General features: G+C 68.4%; 1 protein-coding gene across 3 annotated transcripts in view; it reads left to right on the forward strand.

Annotated features, from left to right (window-relative positions):
• Positions 1 to 17,896, forward strand: part of GPSM1 (G protein signaling modulator 1) — a 30,870-nt gene extending 12,974 nt beyond the window's left edge. For all 3 annotated transcript variants that reach the window (XM_082401844.1, XM_082401845.1, XM_082401846.1), the window contains 6 exons: positions 1,071 to 1,194; positions 7,369 to 7,439; positions 8,285 to 8,464; positions 14,433 to 14,589; positions 14,967 to 15,175; positions 16,254 to 17,896. In XM_082401844.1, coding sequence (XP_082257970.1) covers positions 1,071 to 1,194; positions 7,369 to 7,439; positions 8,285 to 8,464; positions 14,433 to 14,589; positions 14,967 to 15,175; positions 16,254 to 16,457 — 945 coding nt within the window. In that variant the 3' untranslated portion in view covers positions 16,458 to 17,896. The remainder of the gene's footprint in view (positions 1 to 1,070; positions 1,195 to 7,368; positions 7,440 to 8,284; positions 8,465 to 14,432; positions 14,590 to 14,966; positions 15,176 to 16,253) is intronic.
• The last annotated feature ends 476 nt before the right edge of the window (positions 17,897 to 18,372 follow it).

Genomic DNA, 18,372 nt, shown 5'->3' on the forward strand with positions numbered 1-18,372 from the left:
GCTGCCCAGCCCCCTCCAGATGGGCCGGTGCCTCTGTGTGCTCTAGGCTCTTTCCTGAATGTCACCACCTGCTGCGAAGGGGCCCAGCCACCCCGTGACTTCTGAGACCTGATGGCTGCTTGTCTGCTGTAGCCAAGGGGTCGGGAGGGAGGCGTGGGGCCTGTTTTCCGCCCATAGAGGGTCAGTGTCACCGTCAGTGTCACCTTTCAGCAGCCACCACCGGCTGCTTCTGTCCCCGACGGAAGTGTGCCAGGCTGGGCCATGGAATGCCTCCGCCCGACACCCAGGGTGGAAAGACCTGCCAGGGGCACAAACGCACGGCCGCCCCTGGGGGATCTTCCCCTGGGACCCCTCAACCAGACACCTTCCTGGCGAAGTGGGCCTGTCCACCCAGGACCCTCCTGCTGGGGTCAGGGCAGCCCACGGCTGGGCACTACAGGGTCGGCGCGGGTGAGCCCCGGCTCCCCGGCTCCCGGCCGGTCCCCTCCTCAGCCCCCACCCACCTCTGGGAAGCAGCCCCAGCGGCAGAGCCAGGTCACCTCCCTCCCCAGCGCTCCCCAGACCCGCCACAGACAGCCCCAAGTCCACAGGCGGGCAAGGCCCTTCGGTGTCCCGGTGGAGGTGGGGAGGAGAGCTCGGGTCAGGGGAGGTCCTGGCTTGGAAAGCCCCTATGCCTGGGCCACCAGCGGGACCGGCCCCTGCGTCCCTCTGAGCACAAGCAGGGGCCCTGGAACTCCACGTGGGGTCCCCCCACCTGCCTTTCCCGTGGCTTTGCTCTTGGATAAGCACGTGGCTTCCCTGCAGCGAGGGTCCTCGCCGGGAGCCTGGCGGGCACGGGGCTGAGAAAGGTGCAGGCTGACTGCCCGCGGGAGGGCCCCACGTGGCACGGCTGGGCTGGGGTGTGAACGGGGCTCAGGGGCACGTGAGGCTACCTCCTCCCAGGACCCCCGCCAGACTTCACCTCTGGGGCGCAGTGGGCCTAGTGCCCTTGGAGACCCGGGGCCGAGACTGCCCCGTGGGAGTCCACCGGGGGCCTCGCAGCCCACTGACCTGGCCCTGCCCGGCTGCAGATCGGGGACCGCAGTGGGGAGCTCACGGCCCGCATGAACGTGGCGCAGCTGCAGCTGGCGCTGGGCCGGCTGTCCAGCCCGGCAGCCGCGGAGAAGCCAGACCTGGCCGGCTACGAGGCCCAAGGTGAGCTCCTGGGCTGGGCGTGGGGTCCCGCTCTCCCGCGGGCTCAGACCTCAGCCTGAGAGGCAGGGGCCTGAGAGGGCAGGGGGGTGGCAGGAGGGCTGCCGGGGTAGAGGGGGTACTGGCTCACGCTGGGGCCCAATGGGCTCCGCCCTCAAACAGGAGACTATTTAACAGAGCTGCCAGCTAAGGGAAGGGGTCCCGCATAAGGTGTTGAGCCCCTGTCCCTGGGGGGTGTCCGCATCTGAGCCCCATCACCAGCTCACTCCAGAGCTCACAGTGGGGTGGGCAAGGACAGGGTGCTGGGGGCAAGTCGGGATCCTGAGATTGGAAGGTGCGGGACACAGCGCGGGCAGAGGGGCTTTCAGGCCAGTCCTTCATGGCTCTGGGGCAGTGAGGCCCTGGGGTCGCCCTGAACCCCCCAGGTTTATCACCAGGGCAGGCACGAGGAGGAGGGGGTCCCTCCCTGCTCCTCCGTAGCCACCCCACTCCTCTGGGGCTGACGACCCCCCTCCAGGCTGGGGGCTGGGCCTGGGGGAGGGCTTCTTGTAGGGATGGAGTGGGAGGGGGCTGCTGGCAGGAGGGAGGGGCCAAATCAGCCAGAGGCCGAGGGAGCCGTGAGCCGGGTACTAATCAGCCGAGGTCCGCGGATCAGCCACGGCTGCTGTAATGACCTCATTCACGGGCTGCTGGTCGCCCTGTACAGGTCAGTGACGCTACCCACACAAGAACAGAACGTTCGCCGCCAAGCAAATAGATCAGTAAATACGGGCGCTGGGGCAGGGGGCCGCCCTGAGCTGGCCTCCCGTGCTGCCGGTGGGTACGGGGCAGGCTCTGGGCAGGGAGTTAGCTGCCCCTCCCTCCCAGCCCACACCGTCCCCAACCTGTGGTTCTCGAGTCCTCGGAGAGTCCAGCCCCAGGCCCCTCATGGCTGTGTTCCCGGGTCGCCCACCTTCCCCAGCCTCCAAAGCCCCCAGGCCCGCCCAGGACGAGGCTGGGAAGCCATCCGACTGTGGTGTCAGGTCTCCGGGGTTCTGTGCTGTAATGCTCGTGGATTTGTGACAGTGGCCTGTCCTGGAAGATGGGGGCACCCGTCACCCTCACTCAGAGGCTGAGACGGAAGGGAGGAAATGGGCTGCCGGGACCCTCAGCCACCCTTGTTTTGGGGGTGCTGTAGCCGGTGGGGATGGGATGGAGTGTGGCCCCCTTCGCTCCCCACCCCGCCCCGGCACGTGCAGGCCAGTGTCTGCCCTTCCGGCCGGGGTTTTCCGAGGGTGGTCAGCTCCGCCCAGAGCCCCTGGCACGCCTGGCCCTGCGAGGCCACCCTCTGGGAACCCCAGCGGCAGGTGGGGGCAGGGCTGAGCCCGACGTCTGGAAAGGCTCCCGCGGAGGCGCGGCCCAGCCCCGGGTTCTCCTGGTGTTTTCCTCCTTCTTTGAGCTGAGGAAAGGGGGGCGCAGGGTGGGTGCGGGAACAAGGCAGCGTCTGTCCTCCCCACGCCGGCTCTTCTGCTCTGCCCTGGGCCCAGACCCTTCCCAGCCGGGGCCCCAGGAAGCCTCCTCCCACCAGGCTGCCGGCGCCGGGCCGCCAGCAGACGCTGGGAAGAGGCCATCCTCCTGGGAGGACGGTGGCCGGGACGGCCTCCCGAGGCCCGTGGAGGCAGGTCTGGGGGCCCCGGCCCTGGGATGCAGCTGCTGGAGGTGGGCCAGCGCCCTGAGTCTAGGCGGCCCTGGAGAAGAGCCCTGCTCGGAGGAGACCCCCGGTTGGGTGAGCCCGGACGGGCAGGGCCTGTGGAGCGGGCCACGGCAGGGCTTTCTGCAGGGGCGGCGTCATTCCTTCATCCGTCCGTTCACTCGTTCTTTCCGGGGCGTGGTGAGCGCGGGTGGTGGGCCGGCCCGGTTTCCAGAAAGCCGGGTGCCTGTCTTCTGGAAACTGTCCCTGGGGGGTGGGGGCGGGGGTGGGGGAGTTGCATATCCAGAGCCTGGCAGTGGGCAGGGGTGGGCGAAGGGGGCCAGGTGAGCCCCCAGAGGGCCCTTAACCAGCCCTGGTGGAGGAGCATCTCCAGGGGAGGAGGGAGGCCCTGGGCTGGGTCAGGGAGGCAGGAGGGAGCCGGTGGGTGTGGCCATTGTGGTGGGCGTGGCCTTGCAGCACAGGTGTGGCCTGTGGTGGGCGGTGGGCCTGGGGGTGGCTGGCACTTCATGCAGCTGGAGGACCCAGAGCCTGGCTGGGTTCAGTCCACGTGTTACCCTCACGGCCCTCGCTGCCCCCACCCCAGCTAAGAGGTCCCAGAGTGAGTCTGGGTGGGCGGGGCACCTCCCTGACCCTGCTGCCTGGGTCAGGGTCAGTTCTCCCAGGGTACCTGCTGTGCCCACCCTGCCCACCCCAGGAGGGCACCGGGCGGGGGCTCATGCTGGATGGAGGTCCCGCTGCGCCCCCTTGACATGGCAGCACGGTCAGCGCATAAGATGGGGGAGTCGGTGCTGAGCCCCACGGGGCTGCCTGCTTGTCCCCTCTGGTGGACGTCCCCCTGCCTGCCTACAGGGTGTGGGCTGCCCTGCCCCCCCCCACCTGTGCTGCTCCTCAGTCCCTTCCCCCTCTGTGCCCTGCTCAGGGCGTCCTGGGCCCAGAGCAGCAGGAGTCCCTGGACGCCACGTCCAGCCACCCTGGGAGGTTGGGATGTTCGTGGAGTGATGTCTGAGCGGCTGCTTAGGCTGTGGGCTCTGGCCCTGGCTCCGCGTGTCCTGGTTGGCAGACCAAGTGGCGACCTGGCTGTGCCTCAGTGTCCCCATCTGGGAAGCAGGCCCACTGGTCATCCTGGGAAGAGCACCTGGCAGGGACAGGGGCACAGCTCGTGTCCCCAGGAGGGCTAAAGATGCAGACATGTCATTGGCCATCTGTACATTCAGCAAGTGGCCTGCAGCCCACCCGCGTGCCAGGCACCTGTGATGGACAGATCAAGGCTGTGGGGCCACAGGGGCCCTCATCTGTCCTTAGATCTGACTTTTCTCCAGCCACTCTCAGCTGGACCCTCTTGGGCTCTCCAGGTGAGCCTGACTTGCTGTAACGCCTGCCCCGTGCAGGCATGCCTACGGCCCCGGCTCCCCCTGTCCTGACCCTGGCTCTACCCCTCTGGGCTCTGTGGCCTTGGCCAGGTGGTCACCCTCTCTTGAGCCCCTGTGTCCAAAGTCCTGGGAGGGTGGCCAGGACCTCTTACGCTGGCGACGGCCCGGAAGGGACAGTGCATGAAACTGCCCATGGGGCCTTACACGGTAGGCACTCAGTAAACACTAGCTACTCATTCCACCATCCTTAAAGCACCTACTGTATGCTAAGCCCTGCTAAGCTCTAGGGCCACAGCAGTGATAAATGATAAATGCGCGGAAAGAGAATCACATGTTACAGGTGCTTTGGGGGCTGGTTAGGAAAGTTGGGTGGGGCAGGGTGTGGCCATAAATACAGCAGCGGGTGGCAGCTCGAGCCCCGTAACAAAACCCCACAGACTGGGCGGCTTGAACCATGGACATTTATTTCTCACAGTTCTGGGGGCTGGATGTTCAAGAGCGGGGTGCCAGCGTGGCGGGGTTCTGTGAGGGCCTCTTGGTTTACAGATGGGGTGGGTAGGGTGTTGGGGGAAGAGAGCAAAGGAGCTCTCTGGTCTCCTCATGTGGGTACTGATCCCATTGTGAGGGTCCCATCCTCATGACCTCAGCCAACCCTAATCATATCCCCAGGCCCCACCTGCTGTGCCATCACATTGGAGTTTGGGACTTGGACATGAAATCTGGGAGGATGCAGAATATTCAATCTATAAGCGACATTTGAGTGAAGACTTGAAGGAGTGGAGAGAGAGAGCCCTGAGCCTGAGAAGGAACCGCAGTCCTGGTGGAGGGAACAGCCGTGCAAGGGCCCTGAGGCAGGAGGGATCCCGCCAGGGAGGAGCCGTGGGCCCTTGTGTAAGCCCCACCCTCACAGCAGTGGGGCCTTTGCAGGTCCAGCATCAGAGGAAGATCTAACCCAGATCCTTGGGGCATCTCTCTGGCCCCTGCATGGAGAAGGGACCACAGGGCAAGGCTGGGCAGGGAGGCAGCGGGACTTAGGGGCTCGGATTCTGGGTCGGCTCTGAAGGTGGAGCCGCCAGGAGTAGGGAGTGGACGTGAGGAGGGAGTCGGGGGCACCAGGCCGGGCAGCTGGAAACCAGTGGGTTGGGACAGAGTGTGTCGAGACGCCTGGTGGGGACAGAGGATGACGAGGGTGCCGCACAGGCCAGGCGTGGTGCGCCGTCCTCGGGAAGTTTCCAGGCCTGACTCTCGGGCGGGCGGGGCAGGAAGCCAGTGGTGCCTGAATGCCCCCAGTCAGGGCGGGCTCAGCCCAGGGGCCGTTGGAAGCGCTGGGTTCGGAACGCGCTCTCCAGACAGAGGACGCATTTAGCCAGGCCCGGAGGGCCTTCCACCCGCTGTCCACATGGGCCGTGAGGGACCCGCCCTGGAGCCGGGCACGGGCTGCATCTCAGAGGGACCTTTCATGATGGAGGGGCAGGAGGAGCTGTGCGGGGCCGGGGCCCAGCAGACAGGGTCGGGCAGCGAGTGAGGCCCCCCGCTGGGGCGGCAGGAGCCGGAGCAGGACTGTTGCAGGCCGGGGGCGGGGTGGGGTAAGGGCCGCCAGGCGAGGGGTCCCCAGTCCTTTGGTTTGGGGCCAGTTCCTTCGTTTCCTCTTCAGAGCTGCGTTCCTCGTGCCGCTGGGGGTGGGCGGGGGGACCCCAGCCCCTCTGCTCCTCTGCTTCACCCGTGGGTGGGCCGTGTGCCCCGAGGCTGCGCCCCTCTGGCTTGGGGCCTGGCAGAAGCCTGCCAGCCAGGGGCTGTTTTCTTGGGGGGCGGGGCAACGGCAGGCCCGCACGACCACCACAGCCAAACGGTGGGACAGGGGGCCGTCAGCTGGCCTAGTCCTGGGGGAACGCTTCTAGGACCTGCCCGGCTGCCACCTGGTCGGGCCGCTGTGGCCACTCCTTCCCCAGCTCCCGGGACAGCGACCGCCGACGCCCCTCCGAGGATCACTGCGTCCCCACCTCGGGCTGGCACGTTTCTCGGCCTTAGGAGGGCAGGGGGACGGGGTGTGGCTTCCTCAGGGCCTGGAGGCCAGGACAGGGAGAAGGGCACGGCTGCCCACGCCAGCCGCTCCAGGCCACCTGCCCAGTTAGTTCTTGTGAAGCTCTGGATGTTTGGTTTGGGCCGGTCTGAACGCCTGACCGCCAGAGCCGGCTCCCTTCTGGGGACTGTGTCCCAGACAGTGGGTGTGGCCCCAGAACCCAGGCCAGGCTTGGGGTCGGGGGCCGGCTGGAGGGCTCCCCGCCCACCCCTCGAGGTCGCTCGCTGTGGCGTGTGCACCTGGCCGCAGCGCGGGGCTGGACAGGGCGGGATCTGGGTCCAGCTCCCCACGCCGCACCGCGGGCATCCACAGAGCAGCTTAGCTTCACGAGCGGAGCCATGGGCGGCGGGCGGTGGCGGTGGAGACGGAGAGCGAACCATTGCATCCACGGCTGCAGCTCGCTGGGCGCCCGGGACGCACCAGGGGCCGTGAGATGCTTTCCAGCCCCCCTGCGCTGCGGGCAGTGTGTCCGCTGGCACCATTTGACGGGGGCGGGTGGGGCGTGGAGGGGGCTGAGCTCCGCAGGGTGGGTGACCGGTCCAAGGCCAGTGGTGCTGAGACGCGACCCCCAGGGTGTCCACTGGCGCCAGAGGCCTCGGTCACTTTGCCCACTGCGCTTCCTGGCTTTGCCAGGCCCAGCCCTCAGAGGAGAGCCCACTCAGCCCGCCCCCCCGGAGGACCTGGGCTGCCCCGGTGCGGGCACAGGGTGTGGGGAGCAGCTGAGCCAAGGCTGAGGCCCGTGGCTGTGTAGACGCAGGAAGGGTATCCAAGGAGAGGGAACAGTGGAAGCAAAGGCGAGCAGGGAAGAGCCGGGCCCAGGACTCGGGAACTGGAGCTAACAGGGGCAGGGCACGGAAGCCAGACCCCACCTGGCCCCTGTGCGGCCAGGCCCACCTGGACGCCTGCGTGCTTGTCCAGTCGGGGGTGCGGCGGTCGTGCAGTCGCCGCGTTGGCCCCCACGTGGGCTGGGAGGTGGGAAGCTCGTGATCCTCGAGGCCCGGGGTCGGCGCCGGCTGACTGGGCCTGCTGCCTTGCAGGGGCCAGGCCCAAGAGGACACAGAGGCTGAGCGCGGAAACCTGGGACCTGCTGCGGCTCCCCCTGGAGCGGGTGAGTGGGGCTCGGGGCGGGCGGCCGGGGCACGTGGGGGCAGGTGGCACCCAACGACAGCCGCCTACGATTAGAAGCAGAGCGTGGGCAGCGGGATAATGAGGCTGGCGCAGTGTTTGCTGAGCTGCCAGCACCCGCCAGGGTTCCCGTCTGCGTCACTTCCCTGCCAGGGGCGACAGATGTGCCCTGTGCGGCCCAGGACCCTGGACAGGCCACCTGCCCAGAGAGGGCCCCAGGAGACCCCGCAGCACCGGCGGCTGCTCCCTTCCTGCTCACCATGGTCCTGCCACCCGGGCCCCCGGGTCCTTACGTGTTGCAGACCCCCAGTGTCCTGGCCGGTCCGCATTCCTGTCTGCTCCCTACTCACTCGGACTCTGCTCCGGGGGAAGCAGAGCTGTTATGGGTGGAGCAGCGGGGGCCTGACAAACCCCAGACAGATTTGGGGGCCCCGGGGCCGCTCTGTACCTGCCAGGGGGGTGCTGTGTGGCCCAGGAGCAGTGGCCTGACCTCTCGGAGCCTCCAGTCCCTCCAGTGTACACTGGGTTCAGTTGTGGACAGCCACGGGGACCCACTGGGGGGACAAGGCTCAGGGCCGCCCACGGTCACCCATCGCTTAGTGTGGGCAGGTGGTGTTTGGGGTGGTCAGAGCCCCTCCAGGCCCCGCCCCGCCTCTCCCTGCCCCCAGGCTGCCGGCAGCTCCCTGTCTTCCTCGGGCCCCTGAGCACCTCCGTGTGGGCCAGTGAAACGGGGCTGACTGCATCTGCTCAGCCCCTCTTGGGGTCCTGGGATGGGGAGCGTTGGCGGCCCGGCCCCCTCCCACGCCCGGCCTTCCTCCCCCTCCCCAGGAGCAGAATGGAGACAGCCACCCCGCGGGGGACTGGCGGGGGCCGGGCAGGGACCTGCTCCCCCTCCCCGTGAGGAGCAGGAAGTACCAGGAAGGGCCGGACGCTGCTGAGAGGAGGCCCCGGGAGGGTGGCCACTCCCCACTGGACAGCGCGGACGGCCGGGTGCAGGTGCCTCGCACGGTAGGCGACTTCTCCCCGGGGGCCCACGGGGAGCCGTGAGGGGCTCCACTGCCCATCCTGCGCAGCCCACCTGCAGGCCGGGCCGGGCCTCTCCAGGGAGCTGAGGTCATGGCCCTGTGCTGTCCCCTGGGACCTGGTGGGCACAGGGCCTGCTGAAAGCCCGGGGCACCCCGGGCAGGGACAGGGTTTACTCATCAGCCGGACGGGAGGCCTCGTGCTGGTGGTGGTGGGGCAACAGGCAGCCCAGGAAGGGTCTGCAGGACAGCTTGGGGGGTGCGGCTCAGGTCCTCGGGCCCAGCCAGCAGCCTCGTCCTGGGGACACGGTGTACAGAGGTAGACAGACAGCCGGGGTCTGGTGGACAGATGGGTGGGGATGGACGGCTGAGGGGTGGGTGGACCAGTGATCGAGTAGACGGACGGGGGGGCTGGAGGGACGGACCTGGTCTCTTGCTGCCTGGCAGGTGTCCCACTGTGCCCAGGAGCCTGGCTGGCTTCTCCAGGCTCTCAGGAGCGGGTCAGGTACGGGGGGCACAGAGGGGCACATGCCCGGCCACGCCCAGGTTCAGAGGTCAGCCTGGAGCCCCCCATGCACAGAACACCTGTGTCCAAACCTCCGAGAGTTACTCTAAAAATAGTTCCCTCCAAGGGTTTAATCAGCACCTTCCCCGCCTCTGAGGGGCGTGGGTGCCGTGCTGGGCGTTCTTAGCCCCAAATGACTGCTTTGCACCCGTCTTCCCGTGAGCCTGGGGCAGCCTCCGCTGACCCCATTTGACCCCAGCCCCACTGGATGGGCCAGAGGATGGCCAGAGTCTGTGTCCGGGGAGTGGGGTGAGCGGGGGAGGGCACAGGGGCCTGGGGAAGGGGACGGGGTCCCTGCTTGGGGCAGGAGGCCCCGTCAGGCCCCTCCCCGACCCCGAGCCCAGGCAGTGCAAGGGCCCAGGCAGTGCAAGGGTGTTGCCACCAGCACAACGGGGGCTGCGGGATCTGAGGAGGGTGGCTGGGTGTGGTCTGAGGGCTCGAGAACTTGTCCTGGGGCCGGGCATGGGGAGCAGGGCTGGGCCGGCCCCAGAGGTCAGGGGGAGTCTTGGAGTCGGCCCAGCCAGAGAGGGCCTGGGCAGGGAAGGACCTCTGCCAGGGCACTGGGGAGCCACAGCGGGCTCTGGAGTAGGAAGGGCCTGCCCAGGGCCGAGCAGAGGCCTGGCCTGTGCTCATGGCCCCCACCGCCCGGCTTCACCCAGGACCATACTTACCAGGTGACGGCGGTGTCCGTACCCACACCCCATTGTTTATGCTGTGAAACGGGGACTGAGCGAGGGGGGCAGCGCCTGCACCCCAGCTGCCTAGGCCCCCCCACCCCACCCTGCCCCGCAGCAGGGAGCGCGCAAAGAGAGACTTGTCTCTCTGATTCTCTCGCATCCCCAAGCCACACCAGCCTCCCTGCACGAGGGCTGTTTTGGAAGCCTTCCCAAAGAGGCAACCGAGGCAAAGCCGTACATCCCCCCCCTCCCATCTGGGGGCCTCAGAGCCTTGGGCCCCAGAGGCAGGGCCTGGGGAGGTGAGCCAGGCCCCCCAGACGCACTGCGGCTGCCACGGGCAGAGACCAGCACTGCGAGATCGCTTGCCCGTCCCATCTGTTAGTTCTGGCCCAGCCGTGTCCCTGTAACTGCAGTTCCAGGACCTCTTCTACCAAATAGATGGCAGTCAAGGCTCAGGCTTGTCACGTGTGCCTTGTTTACAGCAGCCCTAAGGGGGAAACCGTGGCTCAGCGTACGAAGGAAATGGCTCGAGGGCGTCCAGCTAGGAATGGTAGGGCTGGGGTTCCTAGGCCAGGGTCAGCTCCTGGCACCCACAGGTTGGCCCCCGTAGAGAGCACGTCAAGGTTTCCGGCCATGGTGGTGTCTTGGTGTCTTTGGAGAAAGTTCCTACGACAGGGTTCTGAGCCTGGCCCCAGCTGGAGGCCTAGACCCCGATGGTGGGCTGAGCCCGCATGCCCACCCGGGCACCTGACAGGAGGCGGCCTCAGAGGGCCAGTCCCAGGCTGCTGGTGGTGGCCCTCTGTCCCCAGGGCTGTAATGGAAGGGGCCGGCAGCTCTGAACCCACTGTAGAAGGAGCAGGACAGAGGGGGCCCTAAGAGGGGCCTCTGGTGTCCTTGTCCTGTCCTCATCTCTCTTGCCGGGACTACCCAGATGCCTCGGGTGGTCGGCTCCTGCTGGCTCCAGGGCCGGGCTGACGCTGACTCCGCGATCTGCCAGAGCAGGAAAGGGACACCCAGGCGGCAGCAGGAGGCCAGGGAGGGCACTGCGGCCAAGGGGCTTTGGTCTGGGGCCAGGCAGAAGCCAAGGGGGCTAGTGTGTGGTGATGTGGCTCTGCAGGGGGTAAGGGTGTCAGGCCACGCGGCCATTGAGGCCCAGAATGGGAAAGGACACCGATCCGTCTGGCTCCTCTCCGGGCTGGGCAGGAGGCCGGGGCTGCTGTCAGAGAGAAAGTGCTCCCCAGACAGGTTTCATCCCCTCGCCCTGCTGCTGGGACTGCCCACAGGCTCTGTGCTCAGGGAAATCCATCTCCGAGTGTTTACGGTGTGTGTGTGTGTGTGTGTGTGTGTGTGTGTGTGTGTGTGTGTGTGTGCGCGCGCGCGCGCGCGCGCGCGCGCGCGCAGTGCGGGTGGGCGGGGACGGGGAGTGGCGCTCGCCCTGGGTCCTATTTAAGCATCAAGCTAACAGGGCCTGCGGGTCTCTGCGGTGAGGCAGCACCGGGCACCGCAGGCAGGGCAGTGGCACAGGGGCCTTGGCGTCCTGCCTGGGCTCCCCGTGGCCCAGCACCCAAATCCACCTGGCTGCCGGCGGGCAGGGCTGCGGATCCGCGAGAGTGGGGGTCCCTGACACGGCCGGAGGCTCACGGCCTGTCGGAGCTGGACTCGGGCGGCAGGGCGCTCCTCCTGGGGGGCCGGGGCGGGTGGACGGTCAGCCGGCAGCCTCGCCCGGGCCACTTCAGTGGGGGTGAGTCCCGTGTGTTGATCCGTACTCACCTGCCTTCGCACGTCCCCATCCTGGGCGGCTCGGGACAGGGCAGCCGCAGCCCCGAGGAGCTGGCCAGGCCGGCTGGAGGGGACAGCCGGGCCTGGCGGATGGAGAGTTTGCGCAACCAGGGCTGGCTCCTTCTTCCCGGGGAGAAGATGGGCTGAAACCCCTGCGGTGGGGCTGGAGTGAGCCTCAAGGAGTTCTGACCTCCGGGCGGAGGGAGCCCGAGTCAGGCAGAGGAGAGGGGAGGGAACATGGGGTGGCCTCCAGGTCCCCTGAACGTGTCCTACTGGGATGCAGGCCGCTGTCCTGAGCGAGGGGCGTGGGCCTCCCCCTGTGCCCGTGGTCCCAGGTCAGCAGTGCCCTGCATGAGGGGGCGCCCGCCCTTCACAGGTGGCCCCGGGCTCGGGGAGGGTGAGAGCTGCCAGGCCCCGGGCCAGTCCCAGGTCTCAGGCTGGGGTGGCTCTGGCGCAGCGCCTCGGGAGCCTGTCTGGACAACCGTGGCGGGGCCCTCAGCCCAGCCCTGGCCGCAGTGGTGATGGCGCCATGAGAGGCCTACAGCAAATCCCCTTCTCCCTCAGGTGCCTCTCTTGAGCCCGAGTTGCAGCCCAGGGGAGGCTGGAGGAGTGTTGGGGACACATGTGTCCAGTGGAGTGGGACCCCCGGGTCCCACCTTTCCTGGGAGGGGCCTGGCTCCACTCACCTGGCCCACGGTTCACCTGGGAGAGCCCGGCTGGGGCCAGACGCTGGGCCGGGGGCGGGAGCAACGGCTGCCCCTGCAGTGGGGACGGTGCTGCGCTCACCCCACACCTGGCGGAGCCGGGGGCCCCCCAGCCTGCGAGCAGAGCCCACGAGCGCCTGGGGGAGGCACCTGTACGTAGACCCCACCGGTTCATGGGTTGACGCTGGTCCCCAGCCACTCTCTGCCGGGCTTGCAGGTCCCCAGGAGGCCCCGACTAGGTGCAGCCCCCTGGCCAAGGCCCCTGTGGGCCCCTCAGCACCGGCTCTGCCTTCCCTGCAGGTTTCCTGGGCACCACAGGAGAGCAGAGCCCTCAGGGGTGGATTTTGAACCCCCGGCTCCGGCCTTGGCTCTGGACCTGCCCTGGCCAGGCAGGGGGTGGGAAGGTGCGACCCAAGAGCCTGAGCCCGGTGGGGTCTCCTCCGAGCTGCCACCTGCCGGCACAGGTCGGTGGGACCACCCGCTCGGCTGCCCCTCCCTGCCCACGTCGGCCAGCGGGTCCTCCCGGCCTTCGGACGCCTCGCTGCCCCACGGCCTGAGCCCCGCTCTAAGCCCTCACTGTGCTCTGGGAGCCCAGGCTGGGCCAGCTTCCTGGGCCCCAGTCTCCTCTGTGGAACGGGTTGGTGATCGGTTGTCGGGAGCTCTGGGGGTCACGCATTTCAGACAGGGCTCTGAGCAACAAGGCGGCCGCCAGCCAGCCAGCCAAGAGATGGACAGGCCAGGGCTGGGCAGGGGGCACCAGCTTCCGAGGGGGGAGGGGGTGGGGTGCCAATTAGCACCCAAAGTGTCCTCTGGAAGCCACTCCATCCAGCCGTCAGCCCGCAGGGCCCTGGACCAGGCTTGGTGAGGCTGGCGCCGGGGGTGGTCCTGCTCTGGTCCTGCCCTTTGGGCAGCCCCTGAGAGACCATGCCCTCCATGGAGGTGTGAACTGAGGCCGGTGGCAGTGGGCTTGCCCAAGGCCACCCTGCCAGTTGGGACTCAGCCTGACCCAGTGACCTGGTCTCACCCTATCCCACCCACTGCCTCAGAACTGCGGCCCCTCCCCCCATCCTGACCCAGCAGTGGGACTTGCCCGGGTCAGCTGGCTTACCCCAAGGTCAGCCCTCCCCGTTGCCCAGGCTGCACACTTAATGTAACTTTTTTTAAAAATTTTATTTAATTTTATTTTTTTGGCTGCGTTGGGTCTTCGTTGCTGCACGTGAGCTTCTCCCTAGTTGCGGCGAGTGGGCTTCTCATTGCGGTGGCTTCTCTTGTTGTGGAGCACGGGCTCTAGGCACGTGGGCTTCAGTAGTTGTGGCACGCGGGCTCAGCAGCTGTGGCTCGCGGGCTCTAGAGCGCAGGCTCAGTAGTTGTGGTGCACGGGCTTAGTTGCTCCGCGGCATGTGGGATCTTCCCGGACCAGGGCTTGAACCCGTGTCCCCTGCACTGGCAGGCGGATTCTCAACCACTGCGCCACCAGGGAAGCCCCCAGGCTGCACACTTATGCTCACTGAGGGCAGCTTCCAGAGCCCCTGTGGTCCAACCACCAACCCAGGGCCCCCAGCCTGGCGTCCTGGCTCTCCCCAGCCACCCAGAGCAGACCCTGGCCCACCACACTCCCACCTCGGCCAGCACGCGGAGGGAGGGGCTGGGGGATGAGAGCACTGTCTCTGTAGCCTGGGCCCCACACATCTGCCATCCTCCGGGGACCTTATAAAACTGTCCAAACCCCACAAGGGGTGGGACTGGGAACACAGAAGCCCTCACCTCCCCAGTTCGGGCTCCTTGCCTTTGGTGGTATGACCTGACATTGCTGGCACCTCTGGGTCCACCATCACCGCTGCCAGGGCCCTGGCACCGGCCACTTCCAGTGTGCATAACGAGCTGCCAAGGGCCTAGTCACTCACTCACTCGTTTATTTGTTTAGCAGACACTGGTGAGTGCTGTGCTGGGTGCTGGGGCTCCAGAGCTGCACAGGCACGGGTGGCACTCGCTGCAGGGGGCTGACACAAGTGCCCAGTAGGGGCCCCCGGGGGACACCAGGGAGGAGAGAAGGGAGGGCGGTGGTGGTGCTGGGAGCCGGAGGGGCGGGTGGGGGAGGAGGGTCCTGACCTCGGCCCAGGCCGAGCAGCCACTCAGCTGTGTCCGGGGGTCTGTGAGGGGCTGGTGACCACAGCAGGGCCACCTGTGGCTGGCCCAGAGCCAGCACTGACTGCCCGTCCCGCCCCCCAGAGCATCCCCCGGGCCCCATCCTCCGACGAGGAGTGCTTCTTTGACCTGCTGAGCAAGTTCCAGAGCAGCCGCATGGATGACCAGCGCTGTCCCCTGGAGGAGGGTCAGCCCGCGGCTGCTGAAGCCACGGCCGCCCCCACCCTGGAGGAGAGGATTGGTGAGCCCGCGGGGGCCGGGGCCGGTCCCCTCCCTCCGCTGCAGTGTTCCGAGGGCGGGGCGGACCAGCTGCGAAGTGCCCCCTGTCACCGTGAGCCCCATGTCCCCGCCTTGCCCAAAGCTGCATCCCGGGAAACGTGTAATCATCCCACCCTCCGGAACACACCGTGTCAGGGCGCAGCGGTCCCGGAGCGGGTGTGGGAAGCCAGGCTCTCTCCTCCGTCACCCCCTGGAGGCCCTCAAGGCGGGCGTCGGGCCCACGGCAGGAGCGGCTGAGAGCAGCTGGGGTCTGGGGTCGGCAGAGAGGCTGCTGGGGGCTCCGGGGGCACAGTGGGCTAGGTCCCTGCCTCCCCGGGCCTGACCCCCTGTGCCCCGCAGCCCAGCCCTCGCTGACGGCCTCCCCCCAGACCGAGGAGTTCTTCGACCTCATCGCCAGCTCCCAGAGCCGCCGCCTGGACGACCAGCGGGCCAGCGTGGGCAGCCTGCCCGGGCTGCGCATCACCTGTAACAACCTGGGCCACCTGCGTGGTGACGGGGACCCCCAGGAACCGGGGGACGAGTTCTTCAACATGCTCATCAAGTGCCAGGTGGGCCTGCAGCCCGGGGCGGCCGGGGGCTCCGCCACCCTCGTCCCGCCTGTCCCCCAGCCCCTCGGCCCCGGTTAGCTCAGGGCCCCTCCCCGGGAGGCTCCACGCAGGCCGGCCTGGGCCCTGGGTCCTCCGTCTCAGGGTGCGTCATGGGGGACTGGACCCCAGGCTGGCTCGGCCGGTGTCTCTGAGTGCCCGTGGGTGCTCACAGACCCATGGGCCGCCTCCTGGGCCCCCTGAGTAGGTCACCCCAGGACATCCTCAGGCGGACCCCTCCCTACGGTGTAGGAGCCTGGAGCCGGGCGCGTCACCAGGTATTCCTCCAGCCTTCCACATCCGGATGGAGAAAACCGAGGGCCAGGCGGCACCCCCAGAGCACAGAGGGCAGGAGGGGTCTGGCCGACGCCATGGGGTGCAGCCGCCCACCAGTCTGGGCGGGGCAGAACTGCAGGTGGGGTTTCAGGGTCAGGAAACCCTCAGTGAAATGTCTGGGGAGGGGGCAGCCTCACAGCCCCCGTGCAGGAAGCTGGAAAGTTTCCAGCTGTGACATTGCTTCCCACAGAGGAGAGGAAAGTGCAGCTCCGGGCCAGTCCGAGAAGCCTCAAAGCCAGCCCCTACCGAGAGCCCCGCCCACACGCACGCACGCTCCACAGGCTCCGCCCACACGCACGCACGCTCCACAGGCTCCGCCGGCTCCCGGCCCTTCCGCTCCAGACCCTGCAGAGAGGCCCAGCACCCGCTCGGCCCCCTGACCCGCTGGGGCCCTGGGGCGCTCGGCACCACCAGCTCCGGGAGCTGCGGCCCCGCCCTGTCCCTGGGGCTCGTGAGCACACCACGGTCTGGTGGCCTTAGGAGCGGGCCTGGGAGGCCACTCCAGCAGCTCGCCCGCCGGGTAGGCCGTTCGCAGCATCAGGGCTCCCCGCTGCGCCCTGGAGCTGAGTCCCAGGGAGGCCCTCCTGCGCTGGCACTGCCGCCGAGGTGTCCCCGGGGCCTCTGAGCGCCGGGCCCAGGCGCTGGGCTGGGCCCTCCAAGGCCTGGGGAGGCGAGGCCGCCGACCCGCGTGTCCATGTCTGCGCAGTCCTCCAGGATCGACGACCAGCGCTGCCCGCCGCCGGACGTGCTGCCCCGCGGCCCCACCATGCCCGACGAGGACTTCTTCAGCCTCATCCAGAGGGTCCAGGCCAAGCGGATGGACGAGCAGCGGGTGGACCTCGCCGGGAGCCCGGAGGAGGTGGGCGGACCCCCCGAGCCCCGGCAGCAGTGCCAGCCCGGCGCCAGCTAAGGCCTCGCACCCACAGCCGGGCCCGCCCCACCCCCGCTCCTGGACCGGGGCGGCGGCCGGGGGGAGCTCCCAAATGTCCAGGATGTCCACAGTCCCCCCTCAGAAGCCAAATCCTCCCGAGGCCACAGCTGAGGGCAGGCTCTGAGCCACCCAGCCCTTCTCACTGAGCCGGACGCTGGGCACGCGGGCCCCCGTGGCGTCCCCTCCCCAGGGCAGCAGGCTCGGGCCAGGGCCCACTCCGGTCCTGCGCCGGCCCCTCGAGGTACGCAGCTTCCTGCAGGCCTGCCCCGCCCAGCCCTGCCGTCGCCCCGCCCCTGCCCCAGGCCGGGCCTCCAGCATGTCGGCGGCCCCGAAGCCCGGTGCTGTCCAGACCTCCACGCTCTCTCCCTGACCCCCGCCCGGCCAAATGTGAAAACCCCGCTGACCCCCAACCCCCAAAGGTGTCTCTGAAGCCTCTTCTCTGGGGCCACCAGCGGCACGGGCGTTTCTGTCCTCCTGAAGCTGGCCCAGCTGTGCTCGCCCCAGTCCGGCCTCACCCCTGGGGAGGGTCCCCTCCCGGCCCCTCCCGGCCCCTCCCAGCCCCTCTCCCCTCCCTCCTACCGGGCCTGGAGGAGGAGGAGGAGGCCAGTCCCGGAAAGCCTGGGGCCTGACCAGGCAGTGGAGGCAGTGCCCCCTACGTGGGGTCCCCGGGCCCTGGCACTTTAGTCCCCAGCCCCACCAGGCACGTGGTCCTGAGCCGGCAGGGCGGGGAGGGAAGGGGGTGAGCTCCACATTCCTCAACTCCAAGCCCAGGAGCCCAGGAACTGAGCCGGCCCGGTTCTGGGAATACCAGCCGGTAGGGGTCTGCACCCTGACCATGCCAGGGTGGGCGGCAGGTGCGAGGGCTCCAGCTCTGTGGCCGTGGCGAGCACCCAGCCCTCAACCCCACCGCGGGGTGAGATGACATCACGCCTTCTCCCGTGGGGTGAGTCGGCCCTCGGGATTGGGCAGGAGACAGGCCCCCGGGGAGACCGTGGCCGGTGCCCTCGCCCAGACCCCCCGTGTCAGCCCGCCTACTGCAGGGCCCACCTCCAGCTCTCCTGGAGCGTTCCTGGGTCGAGGCGCAGCCCCACGGCCCCCAGGCGGCCCTTCTCTTGCGTGGCGCCTCACCCAGCCCCACGGTCCCACTCTCTGAGCGTGGGGAGGCCGCCGGGCCCCCGCCCCTCGGTACAGCCCGGGGCGCTCTGGGCGGAGGGGCCCCCGAGGGCGAGGGTAGGGCGGCAGGTGTGGGGGCAGAGGCCAGAGCACAGGCTCCTGCTTGGCCGCCCCACACACCCGAATGTACGTGCGTATTTATTGCTCACACGTGTGTTTGCCATGTTGTCAAGGGGTCCTTTCCAACCCAAGAGGTACATTTGTTCTTCTGTTTTTCCCGAAAAAAATAAAGTCTGCCAAGCGAATGCTGTTGTGTCAGGATGAGGGCTGGCGGAGGTGCTGGTGCTTTCAGAGGCCCAGTGACTCCCTCACCTGGGTGAGCAAGCCTACACCGTGCCAAGGGCCTGGGGCTGGGGAGCAGCGCCCTCCTGCCCCGCCAGGCTGCCCCTGCTCCCGCCCACCCCCGCACATGGGCTCGGTCCCTGCTGCGTTTATGGGTGGGGGCGGGGCTAGGGCTCAGAGGGGTGAGGCGGCAGTCCCAGGGACACACAGCCAGTGAGGGTGCTGGTGTAGGAGCCCAAGTGTCCTCCAAAGCCCAGCCTCAGCCCTGAGCCCCGCGCTCCCCTCCCAGAGGAGCTGTGGTGCCGTGACGAGGCTGCTGGAAGGCGTGGAGCGCAGTGTGGGGCAGCCTCCGAGCGGGGCACGGGGAGCCCCAGGCCTCCCTACCGAGCCTGCCATCCTGCAGCCTCTCTTGGGTGAGGTGAAGAAGAGGGAGGGTGGG

The sequence above is a fragment of the Balaenoptera borealis genome, assembly GCF_965194805.1.
Source record: "Balaenoptera borealis genome assembly, chromosome: 8".
Lineage (NCBI taxonomy): Eukaryota > Metazoa > Chordata > Mammalia > Artiodactyla > Balaenopteridae > Balaenoptera > Balaenoptera borealis.